Source organism: Zosterops lateralis, assembly GCF_965231275.1.
Source record: "Zosterops lateralis genome assembly, chromosome: 6".
Taxonomy (NCBI): domain Eukaryota; kingdom Metazoa; phylum Chordata; class Aves; order Passeriformes; family Zosteropidae; genus Zosterops; species Zosterops lateralis.
In genome coordinates, this window is record NC_139761.1 from 33,131,501 (window position 1) to 33,150,512 (window position 19,012).

The 19,012-nt window shown below is 42.6% G+C and overlaps 2 protein-coding genes across 3 annotated transcripts; one reads left to right on the forward strand and one right to left on the reverse strand.

Annotated features, from left to right (window-relative positions):
• Positions 1-3,377: 3,377 nt before the first annotated feature.
• On the forward strand, positions 3,378-14,057 carry PLEK2 (pleckstrin 2). Its single transcript, XM_083863623.1, has 9 exons — positions 3,378-3,526; positions 6,002-6,166; positions 7,057-7,238; positions 7,966-8,057; positions 8,394-8,581; positions 9,098-9,199; positions 10,485-10,568; positions 11,680-11,758; positions 13,048-14,057. The coding sequence occupies exons 1-9, from the start codon at positions 3,479-3,481 to the stop codon at positions 13,173-13,175; spliced, it is 1,068 nt and encodes a 355-aa protein (XP_083719749.1). The 5' UTR covers positions 3,378-3,478; the 3' UTR covers positions 13,176-14,057.
• A 407-nt stretch (positions 14,058-14,464) lies between these two features.
• On the reverse strand, positions 14,465-18,766 carry LOC310910692 (galectin-related protein A-like). 2 transcript variants are annotated; one of them, XM_083863627.1, is made up of 5 exons: positions 18,607-18,766; positions 16,749-16,837; positions 15,812-15,986; positions 15,263-15,446; positions 14,465-14,732 (listed from the first exon to the last, which is right to left on the reverse strand). In XM_083863627.1, exons 1-4 carry the CDS (start codon positions 18,628-18,630, stop codon positions 15,303-15,305), a joined length of 432 nt encoding a protein of 143 aa, XP_083719753.1. In that variant the 5' UTR covers positions 18,631-18,766; the 3' UTR covers positions 14,465-14,732; positions 15,263-15,302. The 2 variants fall into 2 exon arrangements, with proteins under 2 accessions (XP_083719753.1, XP_083719752.1); XM_083863626.1 differs by having other exon boundaries at positions 14,465-15,446.
• Between the last annotated feature and the right edge of the window lie 246 nt (positions 18,767-19,012).

The following is a 19,012-nucleotide window of genomic DNA, read 5'->3' on the forward strand; positions in this document are numbered from 1 at the left end:
CCTACCCTAAATTGATTTTCTAAGATTGACAGCTTGGAAACAGTTTCACTTAGAACATCTGGTAAGGACTCAATGCAAAAGTCCAACCCAAACAGGTGTACTGGCTCAGGTTAGGCACAGAGTTTGGTAACACACATCCCAGTGTCCTGTGTCTAATGAAGGAAAATAGTGGTTTCAAAAAGGGGTGCCCTTCTTCCTTGGGGCTTGTCTGGGTTTTAATACAATGACAAATCATTGCTGTTTTCTCTCTGATTTTGGCCCATGGGTTTTTTTCTTTAGGTGCAGTGGAGCTGGTGTGTTGTTCTTCCTAACAGAATTTGCACTTTGATATTTAAGAGTGTAGACAATGAATCAACTGTTTCCAAATATTTTCATCTTTCTACAGTTATTTTTAAATTGCTGTTATGTCAGAATACTATTGAATGCTTGTTGTCTTTCACTTCTATCTAGAAATGTTTCATCATGCTTTATTTTGATGTGGTTTGTTTGCATCATATTTCATCCCTAATCCACTAAAGGAACTAATTTAATGAGACTGCTGCACCGGAGGGCAAAGTCCTAAGAAGCTGCTTTGATACCTGTGGTGTCTGTAATGCCCCAATGCCATGTGTGACTTGATGATACACGCTGGGCACAGCAGAGCATGGGACGGGGTTTTCCTCGGGCAGATTCCCTGAATCAGCTGGGTGAGGCTTCTGGAAGGACTGAAGGGGAGGTACCAGCAGGGTCTGCCAGCTGAAACAGCACAGCCTGCACTCAGAACTGTGGAGGCTGCTCCTCCCTCCCTGTATCCCTGAGTAGCATCCTGTGGTCTTGGAGGCGGCTCTTTCTGGCCATGCCATTCCAAATTCTGAAGCACATAAAGTATTTGGGAGTCACTTTGAAGGCAAGAAAATGTCAAGCACTCAACTCTTCTTTTTTTGTTATAATACCACACTGAAATGCAAAGCCCTCTAAAATGGATCTGAGGATAATGGGTACTCTTCTTTTCAGTGAATTTTAAGGCCCACAGAAGTTTTGATGTAAAGCTCCCTAAGCTTATACAGATCAAATCATGTCCTTTTCCAGCGGAAGAGTTCAGTGCCAGAACTTGCATTCCCAGCCCATGCATGAATACGACAGCCCAGATATACTGACTCATTTTATACTACCTGACCCTGAAATATCTGTTTACTCACCCTCAGGGAGCAATACAGGGGCAGTTTTTCAGCCTTGATTAACTACAGAACGAGACAGGGAGGAAGGGGTGTGTGCAAGATAAATATCCAAAGTATTGAAGAAATATTTTTGAACAGAGGTATTGAAGGAAGTGAAGGCTCTTTATAAGAAGTAGTTGATACAAAGCCTGTTATTTAATGACCAGCTGAAGCAAAGTTTGCTTCACCTTTCAGCAGCAGTTTGACAATAGCATTCTTTGTTGCTAATCTTAATTTTGCCAAGATCTGTCTGCTGAATTGTGGGTGGTCTGCATGCTGGAGAAAAGGAGCTTGTCAGATCTTCAGTAAGGACTGCTTATGGAGCAATTCTGAGATCACTGTCTGAGCCAGAGCCCCCTGCAAGCTTCTACCTGTCCTCCCTAGCATGAAATAGCACCTTGAATAAACTGCCTGCAGTAACAAGCTGAACAATGTGAAGTCAAACCTCAAATACCAAACGGTGGAACACTGTATTCCTGACGCTGGTTATATAAAGAATGCATGTCCAGGAAATGCATGGAGCAATAATGTCTCATGTGAGCCTGGACTCAAGATTCATTGGGTTTTTTTTCCCCTCCAGTGCAATTCTGATGTACAAAACATGGTGAGCTGATTTATTTTTTTTTCCTGCTGTCTTTATCAGGGTATTTTTTCCAAGATTCTGCTTCTCAATACAGCTTTTATCTACAAATACACATATATATATACACACAGAGATGGAGATTATTTTTTCAATTAACAAAAAAAGAAATTAGTTAATTTCTGCTTTATTTTGAGGCTACAATTATACTTTTAAAAATTACAAAAATTTCCATTGGTATTTTTTAAAAGACTACATACCATCAGCAAAAAGCACTTTTCCAAGTGTTCTGTTATGTACTTAGTTTAGGTGGGCTGAAGAACAAACATACTGGGATATAACTTATTGAGCCTGTTGCCTCGTAGCTGCCTGCCTTTTCCCAAGAGGCAAAAGGTGTAGGAGCTACACAGGTAACTTCTGCTTTTGAAATCTCAGCCAGCATGTTTTCTCTTTACACAGAATCAACTTTTCTAACTTCCAGCAGTGTTTTGTCACCCACTGTATTCTCATGGCCTCTGCAGGACTCTTCTCTGGTTCAATTCTTCAGTGTCTTGCTATTCCTAGCTAAAAGCTACAAAACTGTATAAAGATAAAGAAGTTATTTGTTTGTTCCTTTTCCTTGGTGCATGAAAGTGTGCCCCTTGATATTGGAGTTACTTTGCCTTACTGACCTCTGGACTCTTTACATAGCAACGAGTGCTTTTATTTATTTGCTATACTCTACCTTGTATTTCTTATCACAGCCCATAGCTCTGCCCACATATATCACCTTAATTTTAGTGAGAGTCATGGAATGCTGACAGTACAGCAAAGGCTATTATTTCTGAACAGCAGCACTCTCTGAAGTATTAATGCTGGTTTACTTCATCAGGAGAAGATTAGACAAATCTATTGAACAGATTTGTCATGGTGGCTAAAGTCTTCAAAAATACAATAACCATCTAAGGTTGTATTTAGACACAAAAGGCACTCTGTTTCAAGGCATTCCGGAGGTACAAGAGGTCAGTGCAGTGTTCAAGGATCAGGCTGCTTTACTAAAAGCCTACTTATGTAGAGATTTAGGATATTGGGTTGAGAATATTGGCTTATATACCAAGGGGTCACTGAAAGTAGAGTAGACTTTTAGTTGCTTTGGAGCTTCTTTGGGGAAAAAAAAATTTAGCAAAAGAATTTACTGTAAGATTTGTAAAAGTCACCTTGTAATCATAATATTCTATACGTTACACTTACAAGTTGTGCTGATCTGTAGAACTCCTGAGAGATGGATTGGTTAGATGAGACATTTTAAGTGGTAGTTGTTTGGCCTGAAGTTTTGAGGAATGTGGTTTTAAAATTCTGCTTCCCCCTCCCATGCAATACCTGATTTGTCATTTTCTAGCCGCTTATATTGGCCAGCTCGCTCGGTGGTGGTGGTGGTATCTTGCTCTACTAAATTCTGCGAAATTCTTTCTTTCAAGATCCTTTTTAGACATCCCTTTGTTTTACTTCCCCGAGGGCAGGTAATACATCAGAGCCAGTTCGCTGTTTAATGTCTCACAGGTAGGGAGGGAGGGAGGAAAAAACCCAGGGGAGGGAGAGTGCGTCACACTGGAGGAGGGGAGCAAAGAAAAATGAGCTTTCTCAAACAAATCCTGTGCAGAGGGACAGGCTGCCAGGGCGCGGGCAATTCCCGGCGGGGGCTCTGCTCTGTTCCTTGGCCACGATGGAGGAAGAAGCTGGAGTGCTGAAGGAGGGTTTCCTCGTCAAAAGGGTAAGTGCTCTGGTTCCCCCCATGCGGCTCCTGGGCAGGACAGGGAGCCAGGCAGGGCTCAGGGCAGGGGAGCCTGGGGGTGCTGGGTTGGAGGGGCTCCTGCCTGCCCTGGGAAAGGAGCTGCTCCACATCTGTGCAGATGCCCACCAGGGGAGCTACCAGAGTTCACTCCCCACTCGCGAGGTTCCCCGTGCTGCATTTCTGTCGAGGAAGGTGAATTAGCCAGGATTACCCGGGTGTTAGAAAGACAACGTGTCTGCACCTCGCACACCTGCACACAGCAGTGGGGGCGACCATGGGAGGGTGGGGGACAGCAGGAGTTTTGACAGTCAGCTAAGATAGCTTGTGCCTTCTTCAGTGACATGTCTGTGCAGGGTTTCCCATTTATATGAGAGAATGGAAAACAGAATATTCTTTTTGAAGGGGGTCAGAGCAATGCAAATTTAAAAGTGCGTTTGAAATAACTTCTTTTTTCCATACTCGAGCAATTATTTTAGAAAATTTTAGCTGAAATACGGTGAGAAGAGCTGAAAGATTTCAACTTTCCCAGTACTTCTCCCTGTAGGACCAAATCAATCATTGCTGGAACACAAGGAGGCAATTTAGCAAGGGGCATAAACTGCTTTTAGTACAAAGACCCTGTCTCAATGATTAATATGGTCCTTGATTTCATAGAAAAAAATGTGATTCAGAGGTTTGTTCAAAGCTTTGCCACGCCTAGGGAAATGCTTTTCCCCAGTACGTGGCAATGTTTCTGGAGCTAACACGAAGGTAATCCTGGTCAGGAGTTTTCCTGGCAGGGCTCCCGCCCAGTTGGCCGGCCAGACATTGGCCGTGTGAAGTTCTTTGTGGAAAAGGGGCTATTCTCCATCCTGCCTTCTGCAGCAAGTCCCACTCCCAGTCTCCTCTCTGGGCTACAGCTGTATTTTGTGGCTTTTAAGTGACTGCTGAATACAAATGGGAAGCCAAGGCACCAAGTATGTGAGAGGAATTGGTTATTTGGCAGCACATGGAGCTGTGACTGCCACAGTGTGTACAACATCACCCAAATACACAGCCTGACAGCAAGGAGACCACAAAGAGGATGACTAAAGGAAACTGAGGGACAAGGGAACCAGGGATCCACAGAGAAAAAAGGAGAAAAGGATGGGATCAGGTAAAGAAAACAGAGCTTTCTTAAAGAAGAGAATAGAAGCACAGAGATTATCTAAATGCATTATAAATGGCAGAATTATGTACTGTAATGCATTATAAATATAAGATAAATGTGTTGAGTTCAGGTAAAGATAAATAAAAGAAGGTAAGGCAACCTCCTGAGAAAAGAGAACATTTTCCAGAAGGAAAGAATAGAGCCATAGCAAAGAAGGTACAGGAAAAATGGGCAAATAACTTTACAACAGGTGAAAAAAACACTGAGGACTGCAAAGGGAGGAGAGAACAAACCTGAGATAGATAAATTGTATTTAGTATGGACTAGAAGACATCGGGTCTTATAGTGCCCTGGATTTTAGAGACACGTTACTCCACCTTTACTTGGAGGTTGCTGGGTTTCCCCTTTATTTACAGAGAACTAATGAGCTTTGATTCGTGGCACAACTGGACCTCACATGTTTCTTTCTTCTAGCCATGCCCACCCTATCCCAGTGTCAGAGCTTCCTTTACCCCCTGCTTTGCCTGCTGGCAGTAATGCACCATCCCTGTGGAAACACAAGACAGCTTCTTGTACAGCAAAACTGGACCAGACACCATCAGACAGGACTGAACCTGCCAGTGCCAGCCCTCACTGGCTTTGCTGTCCTTTAACCAGATGAAAGAGAGCTGGGGGCTGTTTACAGAGGAAAAATAGGAGGATTTGTCTGTATTATATAATCCATGAGGCATTCAACAGCAGCCTTCATTCAGTCTTTTGTCATCAAAAAGTATATTTCCTTTACAGGAAACAGGAGTATAGGGAATGTTTTAGCCCAGGAGATTGGAGGCAGGTGGGACTGAAATGAACTTCTCCTTTGCAGTAAGTGAGGGATGTAAGGAAAAGCCAATTCATCCAGCAAAGCACTTGCAAAACCACTTGGCACAAAAAGCCACATCAAAATGAAAAAGACACAACCCAGGGTCACCAGAGAGGAGGAGCCAGTTGCCAAGAGCTCTCACACATTTCAGATTTAGCCCTATTGCTGCCTGTGCTGTCAGCAGACAGGTGTGCACCTCAATCAGCTCTCTGAGATAATTCATGTGAGCTTTTACAAGAAATAAGTCTTGCCAGCAAAGAAGTTCTCTTGGCTGAAGAAAGAGCACAGCACTTTTCTATTCCCCTATGATTTTGTAGTGATGGAGCGGTGCTATTTTGTTACTTCAGGGAGAACAGGACTCACGATGACTTCTTGTGCTTCTTTTCATACAAGAAGCCAAGAAGAAAATATGGTAATTTCTCAATGCTTGTGCTAAAATCAGCTTTGTGGATTTCCTCCCCTCCAGGGACATGTTGTTCGCAACTGGAAAGTGAGATGGTTCGTTCTGCTTCAGGATAAGCTGCTGTATTACAAAATCGAAGGAGGCAAGAAGGAGCCTTCTCCAAAGGGCAGGATCCTTTTGGATGGCTGCACTATTACTTGTCCATGCCTGGAATATGAGAACAGACCGGTATGACTGGAAAAATGTATCTCTTCTCTATGTCACTCATTTTCTAACTTCTTCCTATCTTTTCCTCTCCTCCTGGCTTCTTTGATTACTGCAACCATAGCACTGGGGTGCTTCAAGAATTAGGCCCAGCCAAAAGCAAGCTGCCACTAGCAGTGTAACCAGGATAAGCACTGAACTCCCTCATTGTGTCTTTGCTCTTCTCTGTGCCCAAATGTGAGTCAGCTATTAACAAGAAAAACAACCCCAACCACTACTCCTGTACACGCAGTGAAGAGAAAAAATGCAAACGCATCAGCCCAACAGTGTGTGGAAAGAGGACACAAACAGCCCAATAAAATCTGAGGAAGGTGGGGAAAAAGGGAAATACCATCTGAAGGAATTGTCTTAAAGCCTGGGTATCCATGGGGTGCTCCCAAGCAGCCAGATATAACTCCTTTTTCCTTCACCAATGGGATATTGCTGCTGTAGAGAGTTTTCAGCAAGAGGACTCTGGAAGAAAATGTGCCTCCTGTGTTTCTCTGCTCACCCATGGGTAGCAGCAATGCAGATTTCCTCTGTGTGGGGTATCTGTGTGGTCTGCTCTCTTCTAAGTACCAGGAGCTCCATGCATCCAAACCATGTTTATAACTGAAAATGCAGGGATAGAAGAGCCAAAAAAAACCCCAACCCCAAAAAACCCCAAACAACAAACAAACCCAAACAAACAAACACCACCACCAAAAACAACCCAGATTTGTGCCTACTATTCTTCTGAACAAGAATTGCTCTGAACTGCTCGGGTAGGATGCACTGTCAGACTTATTCGTGTCACTTGGGCCAGTGATAAAGCAAAATGCGAAAGGAGCAAAATAGATAAATGATGTTATTGCTTTGTCCTTCTTTCTCCACAGCTACTCATCAAACTAAAGACAAAAACCAATACAGACTATTTCCTTGAATGTTGCTCCAGGGAGGAACGTGACTCTTGGGCTTTGGACATCACTGGAGCTATTCATGCTGGTCATCCAGTACAGGTACAAGAACTTCACAGAATGAAGAACTCTTTCAAACTTCTAGAAAACATCAGCCTCCAGTAAGTGTATATGATTTCTCCTTCTGTTGTTGCTGTAGTTGGCAAAGCACCTGAGTTGATGGATGGGGAGGGTCAAGAGAAGCTCCTTTCTGCACACATCTGCTCCTGTGTGGCCAGGAACCTCCAAACTGGCTGCCCTGCCCTAGGTTTGCACACACTTCAGCCAGGGAATGCACTTTTTCCTGGCCGTCATCTTTTGGGAGTATGTGGGGTTTGCATGGGCACTTCACTGCTGGCTTGAATACCTTCCTACTCAGCTGCAAATGTTCTCACTGGGGACATGTATTACCTCAGATGATATAACATCAGGGAAGCACTGGGTGGTGACTTTGTGCCCTGTTGCTGACTTTTCAAAGCTGATATCTGGAATCCAGACTAGGATTTTTAGGGTGCATCATCCTAAATAAGAGAAAGCAGAGTCTGATTAAGAAACAGAAGAATTACATTAATTTGATTTGTGTTGAACAGGTAAATTGGGCTGACTATTGATCAGTTTAGAGTGCTTTAAATTGAAAGATACTTTTTGAGGCATCTTGTTTAGTGCTGCTATTGGGAGAATAAAGTTTTCCTGGAATGTACTTCGGACAGTGCTTCTGGAGGAGTACCTAAAATACTTTCCATCTTTATGTGGATAATCATGAGGACCTCCCAGGCACTGACAGAAGCATGCAGCTATTTCTGCCTATCTCTCTCATCTGCTGATGTTGTGCTATGCTCTTGTTTGCAGCAACATAGTGGAGAGAATGTATGACAGCAGTACTGGAATTAAGCTGACCCGCAATTTGGATCAAGGCAACAGATATAAAGAGACCTTCACAGGTACACCTGCTGCAGGCAAAGAGCCACTCACATCTGATATGCCACATTGCAGGGACAAGGGAGCTACTTACTGTACTGCCTCCATACTGGGATAAGCTCTGGCCCAGTGGAACCTGGCACTGCAGCCAAGCTCTCCAACACCTTTCTCTCTTGCTCTTTGGATGTATGGAAGCACACTTTGAACTCCACACTTTTGGTCAACTTTGCATTTCTCTGACAATCTTTGGGATGGTGCCAAAACGTTTCAGCAAGTGAAAACCTGTGTGGCAGGAGACCATCTGCCTTTCCTCAGAAGAGCACCCTGTCTTGGTATGAGAGCTGCCTTTCTTCCTGCAGGTTCTGCCCTGGTGGACTGGCTCATCTCCAACAGCTTTGCTGTGTCTCGATTCGAGGCCGTCACCTTGGCATCGATGCTGATGGATGAGAACTTCATCAGGCCCGTGGGGGTCCGCAGCACGGAGGCCACGCGCTCCAGCGACCCCTCGGAGAAGTTCCTCGATGACTCCACCGCACTGTACATGTTTGTGAGTGAGGCAGCTCCTCTGGCCCATGTCACACACATGATTTGGGCTAGAGGTGCACAGCATGCAACCAAAGGCAAATGTGCAGGCTGAGAAAGTAAATGCAGAAGGAGCGGCTCTAGTCTTTTAGTAGTACTAACACTGGCACTTTTGCTGGAGCCAAATAGCTACATAGCTACGGAGAGATCTACAAATTACATAATTAGGCATTAAAAGAGGTGTGTCCCTGGAGTGCAGTGCTGTGTCTGCATGTATTGGAGGCCGTGTTGTAGTTGTGCTACAGCTCAAGGCCACAGCACTTACATCCAGCGTGTACAGGTTTACAGCTGTAATTTGTTGCCTGTGAATCTTGGTCCTCCTACAAGGCTGAGCAGCAGAGCTATGGAGTAGAATTTACCCAAGAAATATAAACTAAAAATAGCTAAGGAAAATAAAATGGATAATAAAATGCAGAAAATTGTACTTAAACGTCTGTTTAGATTAAAAAGAAGAGTGGAACTGTCTTTTCCCTATTTGCAGGCTGAGAGCAGTAAGAAAAATACCAGTTCGAAGGAAGAAGTACATTTTAACATCTCTGAATTAAGTGGCACAATTGTGAAGCAAGGATTCTTAGTAAAACAGGTAAGCATAGTCTTAGAACCTGCCCTGGGAAACAAGAAAAATACAGCTCTTAGGGTTTCTTAGAGAGTAAATGTGACTTACACAATGATGGCTGGACAGATATGCCCAGCAGAACTAACTTGCCAGTCAGTACTTGAGGTGTTGCAGTTAAGAGTATCAAGTTATAAAGAACTGAACTTGCTCAGGGAGGATATATTGGTAATTCTGTACATATTGAGCATATATTGAAAGGTACAAAACAGCATCAAAAGCAGAATTACCACACAGACTCCAAATCCTACCAGAGGTGTTACATTCACTTCCAAGTAGAGCCACCATTCCTTTGGTTTAACCTATCCCATCCAGGTAGTGTGAACAGTGATGATGTTTTGCTGGACACAGACAAATTTCAAAGCTGAGTAGCTTGACCTTTGTATGAAGTGGACATTTACCTGTGGGCAGTGACTCATGTACACATGGCTGCCTTGGTGGCAGTGAAATGGGTTTTTTTGGGCACAAATACCTGTTGGCAATAACCGTTTCCAAGATCTGACCCTTGACCTGCGAGATGTAGTTTCCAACTCTTGCTATGAACAAGATGAGGGTCAATCTTTTAAAGCATAACACAGCCACCTGCAAATGGAACCCCACCTCCACTGCATGGCCTCTTACTCTGAAGCCTTGTACCCAGAGCCCCCGTTTGAGTGTTGTGCAAACTGGGTCACCAGGTGCTTCCCAAGCCTCCAGCTGCCAGGGCGCTGTGAGGGTTGGGCAGGGCACTGCAGGATCCCCACAGGGGCAGTCCCCATCACCACAGGACATGAAAGCTGCCCAGGAGCTTCTGCCCATGGTCAGCAGAGGCCAGGGACAGCCCCCAGCAGCCCCAGCACCAAACCTCCAGGAGAGGGGATGCTCACAGGGCCTGGCAGCAGTGAGAGGGCTGTGATGAGAGAGTAAAGAGCTGCAAAAGGACCTGACATAAGCTCCTCAGAGTACACACAGCATGGGGTTTCAATCTGAAACCCATATTTAACCTGAAATTAAAAGCAGGAATGAGGGATATGACCATTTGTTCCTGTCACTCTGCTTTCTTAGCTCTCAGCATAGGGAAGGAAGAGACAAAGGAGTTGTCAACATATGAAGAAGAAAGATAAGCAGAAGGTCATGGGAACTACCAAGATGTTAGGAAATATTTTCCTCTGTTGGGTCCAAACCCTCTTTTTTGGTATTTATTTATGTCTCCCCTACAGCCTGTAGGAAGGTGGTTATTTAATGAAGTAATAATTTTAATTCTTCCATTTTGCAGGGGCACAAGAGGAAAAACTGGAAGGTGAGAAAATTTGTTTTGAGAGCTGATCCTGGTTTTTTGCATTACTATGATCCCACCAAGGTATGTTAGTGGGAAGTTACCATCCCCAGAAATCCTTTTAGAGACATAAACATTATAATGAATTATGCTGTAATTCACTCTATCACTTTAATTATGCTGTTTCTATCACACTGTGTTCCTCTATCCATTTCCAGGAATTAGACCTCTCTGGCCTTACTCTTGGAGGTTGTCCTTGTAGAACTTTGTATCCCTGCACCTTCTGTCCTTTTTCCCAGTGAGATTCCTTTTCCTTAGCTGAGTGGCAACAGTCTTATTGGGACTGATGTTTTGCTGTACCCTCACAGTCTGGGACTATGGTCCTGCGGGGTTTCTTCCTGGGTTGTGATCTTTCTGGGCTGAAATCCCACCATTTGAAAATCATACTAGTACTGGGATTTTTTACATCCTTATTCCAGCATTGAATAGGGTCTTCTTAATGCCAAAGCATTTATAGGAATTTCTACTAATCAATTTTAAACTTCCTCATGAAAAGCAGAATTTATGTTCATGAATATAATAATCAATGTGAGCAACTCATACTTAGGGTACCACAAAGCCAAATAGGATTGCAAGAAGAACATGTATAGAACTGCTTTATGTGACTTTTAAAGAGAATAGAAACAACATACCAGTGAAAAGAGCTTATGGAGCCAGTTCATTTTTTGTTTCCTGTTCCTTCATGGTTTTTTCTTTCACTGCAACTTACCCTTGTAAGGCTATGAGTTGAACCTGCAGAACCTGAAGGCAAGAAACAAGAGTGCCAGCCAACTAGGGAAAAGAGCCAGATTTTTCCCATACGGTCTCAGTGAAAAGCAGCAAGCCAAATGCTTACAGAAATATATATAATTCAGTATTTTGTTATTGACAAAACCATACATACATTTGAAGTTTGATTGCCTACCCTTGCGCTTTTAACTGATCTACATCATGCCCAGCTACAACAGAAAAACATCTGGGACTGAAAAGTTATAGTAATGCATTTAATTACATGTTCTAATTAATTTCTCTTGTGACACAGATGTTTCATGCCTGGAAAAACCAGCATTACGTCTCCAAGTTCATAAAAGTAATGCATGTGCTCTGGGAAATAATGATATTTTCCAGCTATGCCGTGTTTCCTTTTTCTTTGCAGGAAGATAACAAACCAGTAGGTGGATTCTCTCTTCGTGGCTGTCTTGTCTCAGCTCTGGAGGACAATGGAGTCCCAGCAGGTGAGCACAAGCCTCTCAACTTTCATACATTTATATTTATGCTGTAGCAATACAGTCTTTGGGTGTGGGTTTGTATATATGGCTGCTTGTATGCACAAGTGGGCTGACTTTCCATTTCCCTTTGCAAACAAGGGAAGAGGCATATCACAAATCCCTGTTCTGCTGGGCTGTCCACATCAAGGGGGACTCTTTTTTTAGCCTTATTTCCACATATCTTGGATGTTCTCTTTATGTGGGCTTTTCTTAGTCATATGAACTCTGAGACAGTCTTAAGACTGTTTAATATTCCAGAGTTAACAGACAAATAGAAAACAGTTTCTTTTTGGGTGTTGTTTAACTTAAAGTCTTGAAGCATCCTCTGATGCCATCCATTTCTGTGTCCTTTCAACTTATGCTATTACTTTTCCTTTCTGACCTGCTAGAACCCAAATGTAGGGGAGACATAAAGACAGCAATAAACACCAGTTCTGCTGGAGCATAGGCTTAGCTCAGGCATTTGTCTAGAACCTCAGCCTCACAGATAAGTGTTTCTGCTATTAAACCAATTTATTTTATGACAGTAAGCACAATGTGTAGATATCAAATACAGAACATCTTTCTAAAGAAAGGGTCTGAAAAAGCTTTGGTCTAGGGGCAGGGGGACATGATGAACAATAGAGCTCCTTGCTAAGAGGAACCCAGATATGGGTAGGAGAAAATCTGATCTACCATGTAAACTGGTAGGGGTTCATCATTCCAGTGTATAACTCAAGTAATAGTCTCCACCTGAATAGAGACTATTTTAAATATATTGTACAGTGCACAGTAGTTCATACAACCTATGGCAGGAATGTCTATACTATGTTTTCATAGAATCACAGAATCAACAAATGGTTTGGGTTGGAAGGGACCCTAAAGATCACCTTGTTCCAACCCCCCTGCCACAGACAGGGTCAACTTCCACTTAACCTGTTTGCTCAAAGCCTTATCCAACCTGGCCTTGAACACTTCCAGGGGTTTTGAAGAGGGAAATCAAAGGCACAAAAGCTTTAGATGTCTTATCCATAATAAAAGGATTTGATTCCCTAATTCACGAAATTCAAATTCTTCCCTATGAAGCTTCATATCTGCCCAAAGGATTTTCTCTGGGCACCCTCCTCATCTGTGGTGTTTTTTTTTTTGTTTTTTTTTTTTTTGTTTGTTTGTTTGTTTGTTTGTTTGTTTGTTGTTTTTTTGTTGTTTTTTTGTGTTGTTGTTGTTGTTGTTGTTGTTGTTGTTGTTGTTGTTTATTTGTTTTTTTTTCTCTGCAGGAGTGAAGGGCAATGTGCAAGGCAACCTTTTCAAAATCATCACCAAAAATGACATTCATTATTACATCCAGGCCAGCTCCAAGGCAGAGCGAGTGCAGTGGATTGAGGCAATCAAACCACTGACATGAGTGACGTGGACGCCATGCCAAATGACAAACCACATTTATGACCAACTGCTCACTCTCATTGTCTGGGAGTGTTGTTTTTCCCTTGATAGTCTATTTTTATTGTTTGAATCACCATAACACGTACCATTTCCTGGCAGACCAAGTATACCAAATCATGTAGTGCAGAATAATTCCCCCCCTTGAATTTACCATCTAACCAAGAGACCAAAACAGCTGGATATGGACAAATGGTGCTTTACAAAGAAACTATGAGATATTCCAAGACGGAAGAAAAGGAAGAAAAGGAACTTTTGTACAAGTATTCAGTCTATGTCTGGATGACAGATCCAGGTTGTGCTTTATCTTAAAGCAGAATTGTCTTGCTCCTTTCCCCTTTATAATGGGGCTCATAAACTCAATTAGTTTAAGACTGAAACACTTAAGCCGTGAAAGGTGCTGGTGTCTGAGGCTGCCTTTCTTGGTATACCACACAACCCAGCTGCCAGGATAATATGCATTGCAAAACAAACAAGGGGGGTGTCTGTCCATCCATCTGCTCTACTATTTAGTTCTCTGTTAGACTGGAAAAGAACAAAGGATCTTGCTCTCCACCATATAGATTATTCTTATGCTGGTAATGTCCCACAGTGGAACAGGATCCTGAGTATCAAATCAGACCAGTGGAAGTTCCAGACAATTTCTGATGCTGAATATATTGGGAGAAATCCTTCAGCAAAACTTTTTCTTCTGTTTATTACTCTAAGTCCATTTATGTTGGAGCACCATTTGGACAGAGAACTATAGTAGCAGTCCTCACTGCATTTTCTATCGTATGTCATTATTTTTTCCATTATTTGTCTACTAAACTTGTCTTTGGTAACATTAAATATTAAAAAACCACAAAAACCACTGCATTTGAATATCCTGTGCTTTTTAGGGATTTTTCTCCTTTTTTCTCAGAGGACAGTTTGAATATATAATATGAAAAAAATGGTTTAATACACTGTAATTTTAGATTTATATATAAATTGAGACACCAGAGGTAGCAAAAATGGAATGTAGGAAGTCATTCAAACACCCAATCAGCCTGCTGATACACTATTTTCATAAAATTCCTTGTTTTATCTGGGTACCTGTATCTGACAGCCAGATTCTGCAGAGCATTCAAACAGGCAGCATGCTCAATATCTTCCCTGAAGTCATAGAAGAATATGATGACCCTCTATCCACAGATTCATTTCTGTACTGACGTTTTGTTCTCTGAGTTGTGTACTGAAAAGGAGTCTCTTCATCACCAAAGGCAGAATATGATACATGCTTGTTTATTTATTAGAATAGCCATGTATTTAGGATTTTCCTCAAAAGCTACAGAAATGAAATAACAGTACAACACTTACATGCATTCAAATATTTAAGAGAGCTCATAAAGAAATTTGCCACCAAAGGTGCAGTTTTAATTAGATGCAAAAACAGCGATGGGCAGAGCACTTTCAGCTACAGCTACCATTTCCTAGGGCTGGTCCAGAGAAGACTGTGAAATCCACAGCTGTCAAAACCTTTCAATTCCGGAAAAGCTGCCTGGAAGAAACAGGGTAGGGCAGGTAAGGCATTTATTGCTCTCTGCTGGGAAGCACAGATGGCTTTGCACTGACTGAGCAGAGCTTCTAGAAAAAGCTATTCCCTCCTAATAACGTGAGCCTTGCTGGGGCCTATCAGACTCCCTTATTCATTTATGAGAAAATCTCCTGCTTCTCTTTTCTCAGACCCACCACTTGCATAATGCCCAGTTCTAGTCACAAGGCTAACAACAGCCACCCACAATAGAGGACTGAGCTCTGCCACCTAGCATGCCTGAGGGGTAAAAGAGACATAAGGATGTGAGATACTGCATAACATCATAAATCTTGCAGTTTGGGAAGGCCAGAAGTGTATCTCAGAAGGGCTTTGAGATTTATCCAGACCAGCCATAGCTCTGCAATTGCTATGAGTGTATGGGGGGGAAAATATGTGTATCTCTAACACATCAGTGGCTTAAAAAGATATAATCCCCACTCTCCAGAATGAGCCAAGGGAAAAAGACAAAACATGTCTGAGACAAGAGAAAGTACATTTTCCTTTGTCCTCTGGTGATATTGTGGTCTCCTTTTTTCAAGCCACTTTGGTAAGCTTGATGTCCCCTGAGATCCGCAAAGCCTTCACTAAGTTCAGAGGCTGAATGCGGTGAGTGAAGTCACAGAGCTGCCGTCCATCGAGCAGGACTCGTATTTGCTGGTGTTCACATAAGAGCTCCATCTGCAGTGGAAAAGGATAGGGAAGGGTGTTGGAGATCAGCAGCAGGACTGATTTCAACAGCATGGGCTTAGAATGAAATGTTATGGGGATAGCAAAGCACAAAGTCTACCAGTTCTTCTGAAATGCTCCTAATAAATAACCTACCCTTCTTCTGAGATGGTACTGCAAAGCTCCAGGGGGTACTCTCATGATGGTCAGAGAAAGGGATGCATCTTTCCCATCAGGGCTTGAACTGTTGCTGCCTGTTGCTAACTAGACTAGTTAACCTGGCAATGTCAGTAGCTGGCTGTTTGTGGTCATATACAAAGCCTTCAGCTTTTCTCCTCTCCTTTTCTCCATCCTATTCATAGTACCTGAAAAATTACCTTGAACGTGTCACCTGCTGTAAATGGGAAGTAGGGAATGGTCTTCTCTTCTCTTCCCCATTTCCCAGCAATTCGTGCATTTCGGGTGATGGATTTCTCACTGAAGTTAACTGTAAATAACAGCCCAACATCTTTGTTGGCATCCACTGGATCACAGAGCAGAGTCACTGAAAAGCTGAAAAAATCTATTAAATGACTGGAACTTTCAGAAATGTAAAAGGACATAGGGAACATGGCAGATGCTTATAAAGACTAGAGACAGGTGTTGGTTTCATGTCAGACTAAAACACAGGACTTCTACAGGCTTAGAAGTTGGAGAAAGGGATGAGACCTGACTGGTCTTTGTTTCCTGCCCCAGTGTCCAGTAGAATGCTACTGGTTTCTGATATTGCTTTCCCTTTGTCTTGACTGAAATTAAACCCTTCAACATGTACTCATTTTTGTCCTAAAAGAGGTTATGGCATACTCTTCACCAGTGGAAGCAGTGGAGTTGATAGCTGTAGATGAAAAAAGTGTGATGATGAGCAGAGCTGCTGTTATCCAGATAAAAGACAGCAATGAACCTCTCTATGTCCTGCGCCAAAACTGGTTTTTAAATGGTGTTGATTCCAACCCCCTGCAGACAGCCAAGATTCAGGTTGAGAATTGCATCTCTTCCTGGAGGAGAAATGCCACTTGTGTGTTCCCTCCAGTTCACATTAGATAAGGGCAAGTAGTAGAAAATCTTGTCAGGGCAGTCAGAAAGGCCGAACAGTGAACTCCTCCCTGACCTTTTAATCTTAGTCTGAGTGCAGGAAAATTAAATAAGGCCATAAATTGTTAATCTGTTTGACTTTCTTTCTTCAAAGAGCATATTCCTCCAAGAAAGCGTCTGGATTTAGAAGAGAGGTAGGAGCATGTATAACAGGGTGAAGCCCCCAGCAGTCCCTTCACCTACCTCTTGGGTTTGGAGTGTACCATGCCTATGACTGTGAGTTTCATGGTTGGTCTCAGGCCACCTTTAATTTCACCAACATACTGCTCCACCTGCAGGGAACAGTGAAAATGGCTGCAGTGGGTCATGCTGTGGGTAAACCAGCTTTAACAGCTGCTTCGATCACCTGATAAAACTTGGGTTTATTTTTACATGTACAAAAGACCTTGAAAGTATTTCCAGCTCAAAGTACTTCTTGCGCTCTAATGACACAATAAATCTGGTAAACAGCACCCCAGTTGCTCTGGTCGCAGCAGATGAGAAGCTTTGTGGCAGCTTGATGTGTGGCACAGACTTTTCTTGAACCTATTCTGTCCTGCCACCCCAAATTTGCTACCAGATTCTGGTGGGCTAACTTGGTGCCATCAGCCTGTGTCCTCCACTGTGAAAGCAGCATAGATGCTGCCCTGCCACTGCATGTTGGCCACATCCTCAGAGGCAATCCCAGCCCTTTTGTGACAGTGACTTTGAAAAGTCACACTATTTCAGAGGCAAAAAATGGCTTCTTGGTGGATCTGCTTTTGCTCTGTTCACAGAGACCTGTAGTTGCAGCCTGCACCAAAAGATCTGAGCTATATTTGCGTTTTCCAAGCAATTCTCTAACAGCTTTGGTGGTCAGTGGAAGAACTAATACAGGCCATAGCTGACATGGAAATATTAAAGAGAGAGACCTTGGAAACAATTGATAGGGATGTTTTGAGGCTTCATTTTCAGAAATGGCTTTAAAATGTAAATGTCAGAATTCTACACTGCGGCATGTAATCACTCCCTGTGCAGATTCACGTAGAAAGAAGCTGCTATAAAACACTAAATGTTATTGGCAACTTGCATAACACTGATAGTATTCCAAGGCAATGCACAACAGACTCTGTTTGAGATAAAAAGAGCTTTATCGTTCCAGTGTTCCAAGGTAAAAATTCAGACAGTTTTGCAGAAGACCTGCACAATACATGCACACAAATTCAAGAAAAACATGTTTTGCCTGCACCTCATTTCCTAATTTTATTACACTAGTTGTATATTCTGCTAAGATGACATTATACAATTTATTTTCCCACTTTGATATTCACATCCAGCTACCTTTAGAGTTCCACAGATATATTAATAAACCTCTAATTCCTAAGAAGGTAAATATTGGAAGAAAAATTTAAAAATTTTTAAAAAATACTTCAAAAATTACAGCAGTACTACTAATTGTTAATGATGCAAATTTACTCTTGCAGGAGCGTACAGGTGACTCCAGCAAGTATGTTTTGAACTTTGTAAAAAAAGAGCTGCATTAAGCACTTGATATGTCTTACATATGCTTGTCAAGTAAAGAATCTGACTGTAGAGAGATACTTTAAATTAAATAAAGCAATTAGAAAGCAGGTAATAAGCATTAAATATCTCAGGTTAAATGAAGTTCATGCTCATACAGGTCTCACGTCCCACTAAAGCTTCTTCCATGCCTGGAGACAAGATACAAAATACTACCCCAAATCAAAAGTGTACATTGAGAAATTGTTTGTGCAGAGGCACATCATAATAAGTGCCATCACTAAAGGCACGGGGTATCAGGACTAAATAGAGCAAATGATGGCCACATGGTCACAACTGTTACAGCTCATCCAGAAAATTGGGAGGCGTGACTGCCCACACACTGTTTACCTGTGGACACCCAGTTAACCATACAGGTGAGAAATGCTCAGGAAGCTGTAGGAAGTAATAGCAGAAACTCCTGCAAGCTTCATGAGGGGTTTATTGGTGGGTCCCGGCCTGTGCACAGCTCCCATCCCGTATTTTCCACTCAGGAGCCCTGAGGACTGACTGGGTCACTTACTTTGGCACACCTCTCCTCTGTCATCACCGCTCTCCCTCCTACACTCGCCTCGCCGCTGCAGTCCCCGGAGGAGTTTTTGTTTTATATGGCAGGACAAAAGCAAACAAAAAAAGCCCGGAATAAAGGGAGGATGTTGAGGGGGGGTGTTATCTCTGCCGAACACTGCTGGACACCACCCAGCCCAGCAGCTGAGTCACGGCCTCGGCCCTGTGGGGAGGCTCACAGCGCCTGCATATTTTATTTTATACACCTATTGAAAACTACGGGTGACTCTGCATAATATTCTCTCTACTACCTACACATATTTATGTACGTAATACATACAAACCCCACATCATTTATTTATTGGTACCAAAACTCTCCTCTCTCAAATGCATAACTACATATATATATATATATATATATA

Coding starts and splice junctions, on each gene's coding strand:
- PLEK2 (XM_083863623.1), top strand. CDS start 3,479: ATGGAGGAAGAAGCTGGAGTGCTGAAGGAGGGTTTCCTCGTCAAAAGG. Junction 6,167..7,056: donor TGGAATATGAGAACAGACCG/GTATGACTGGAA, acceptor CTTTCTCCACAG/CTACTCATCAAACTAAAGAC. Junction 11,759..13,047: donor GGACAATGGAGTCCCAGCAG/GTGAGCACAAGC, acceptor TTTTCTCTGCAG/GAGTGAAGGGCAATGTGCAA.
- LOC310910692 (XM_083863627.1), bottom strand. CDS start 18,630: ATGACAGAGGAGAGGTGTGCCAAA. Junction 16,838..18,606: donor CAGAGGAGAGGTGTGCCAAA/GTAAGTGACCCA, acceptor TGTTCCCTGCAG/GTGGAGCAGTATGTTGGTGA. Junction 15,447..15,811: donor CAGCAGGTGACACGTTCAAG/GTAATTTTTCAG, acceptor TTTCCACTGCAG/ATGGAGCTCTTATGTGAACA.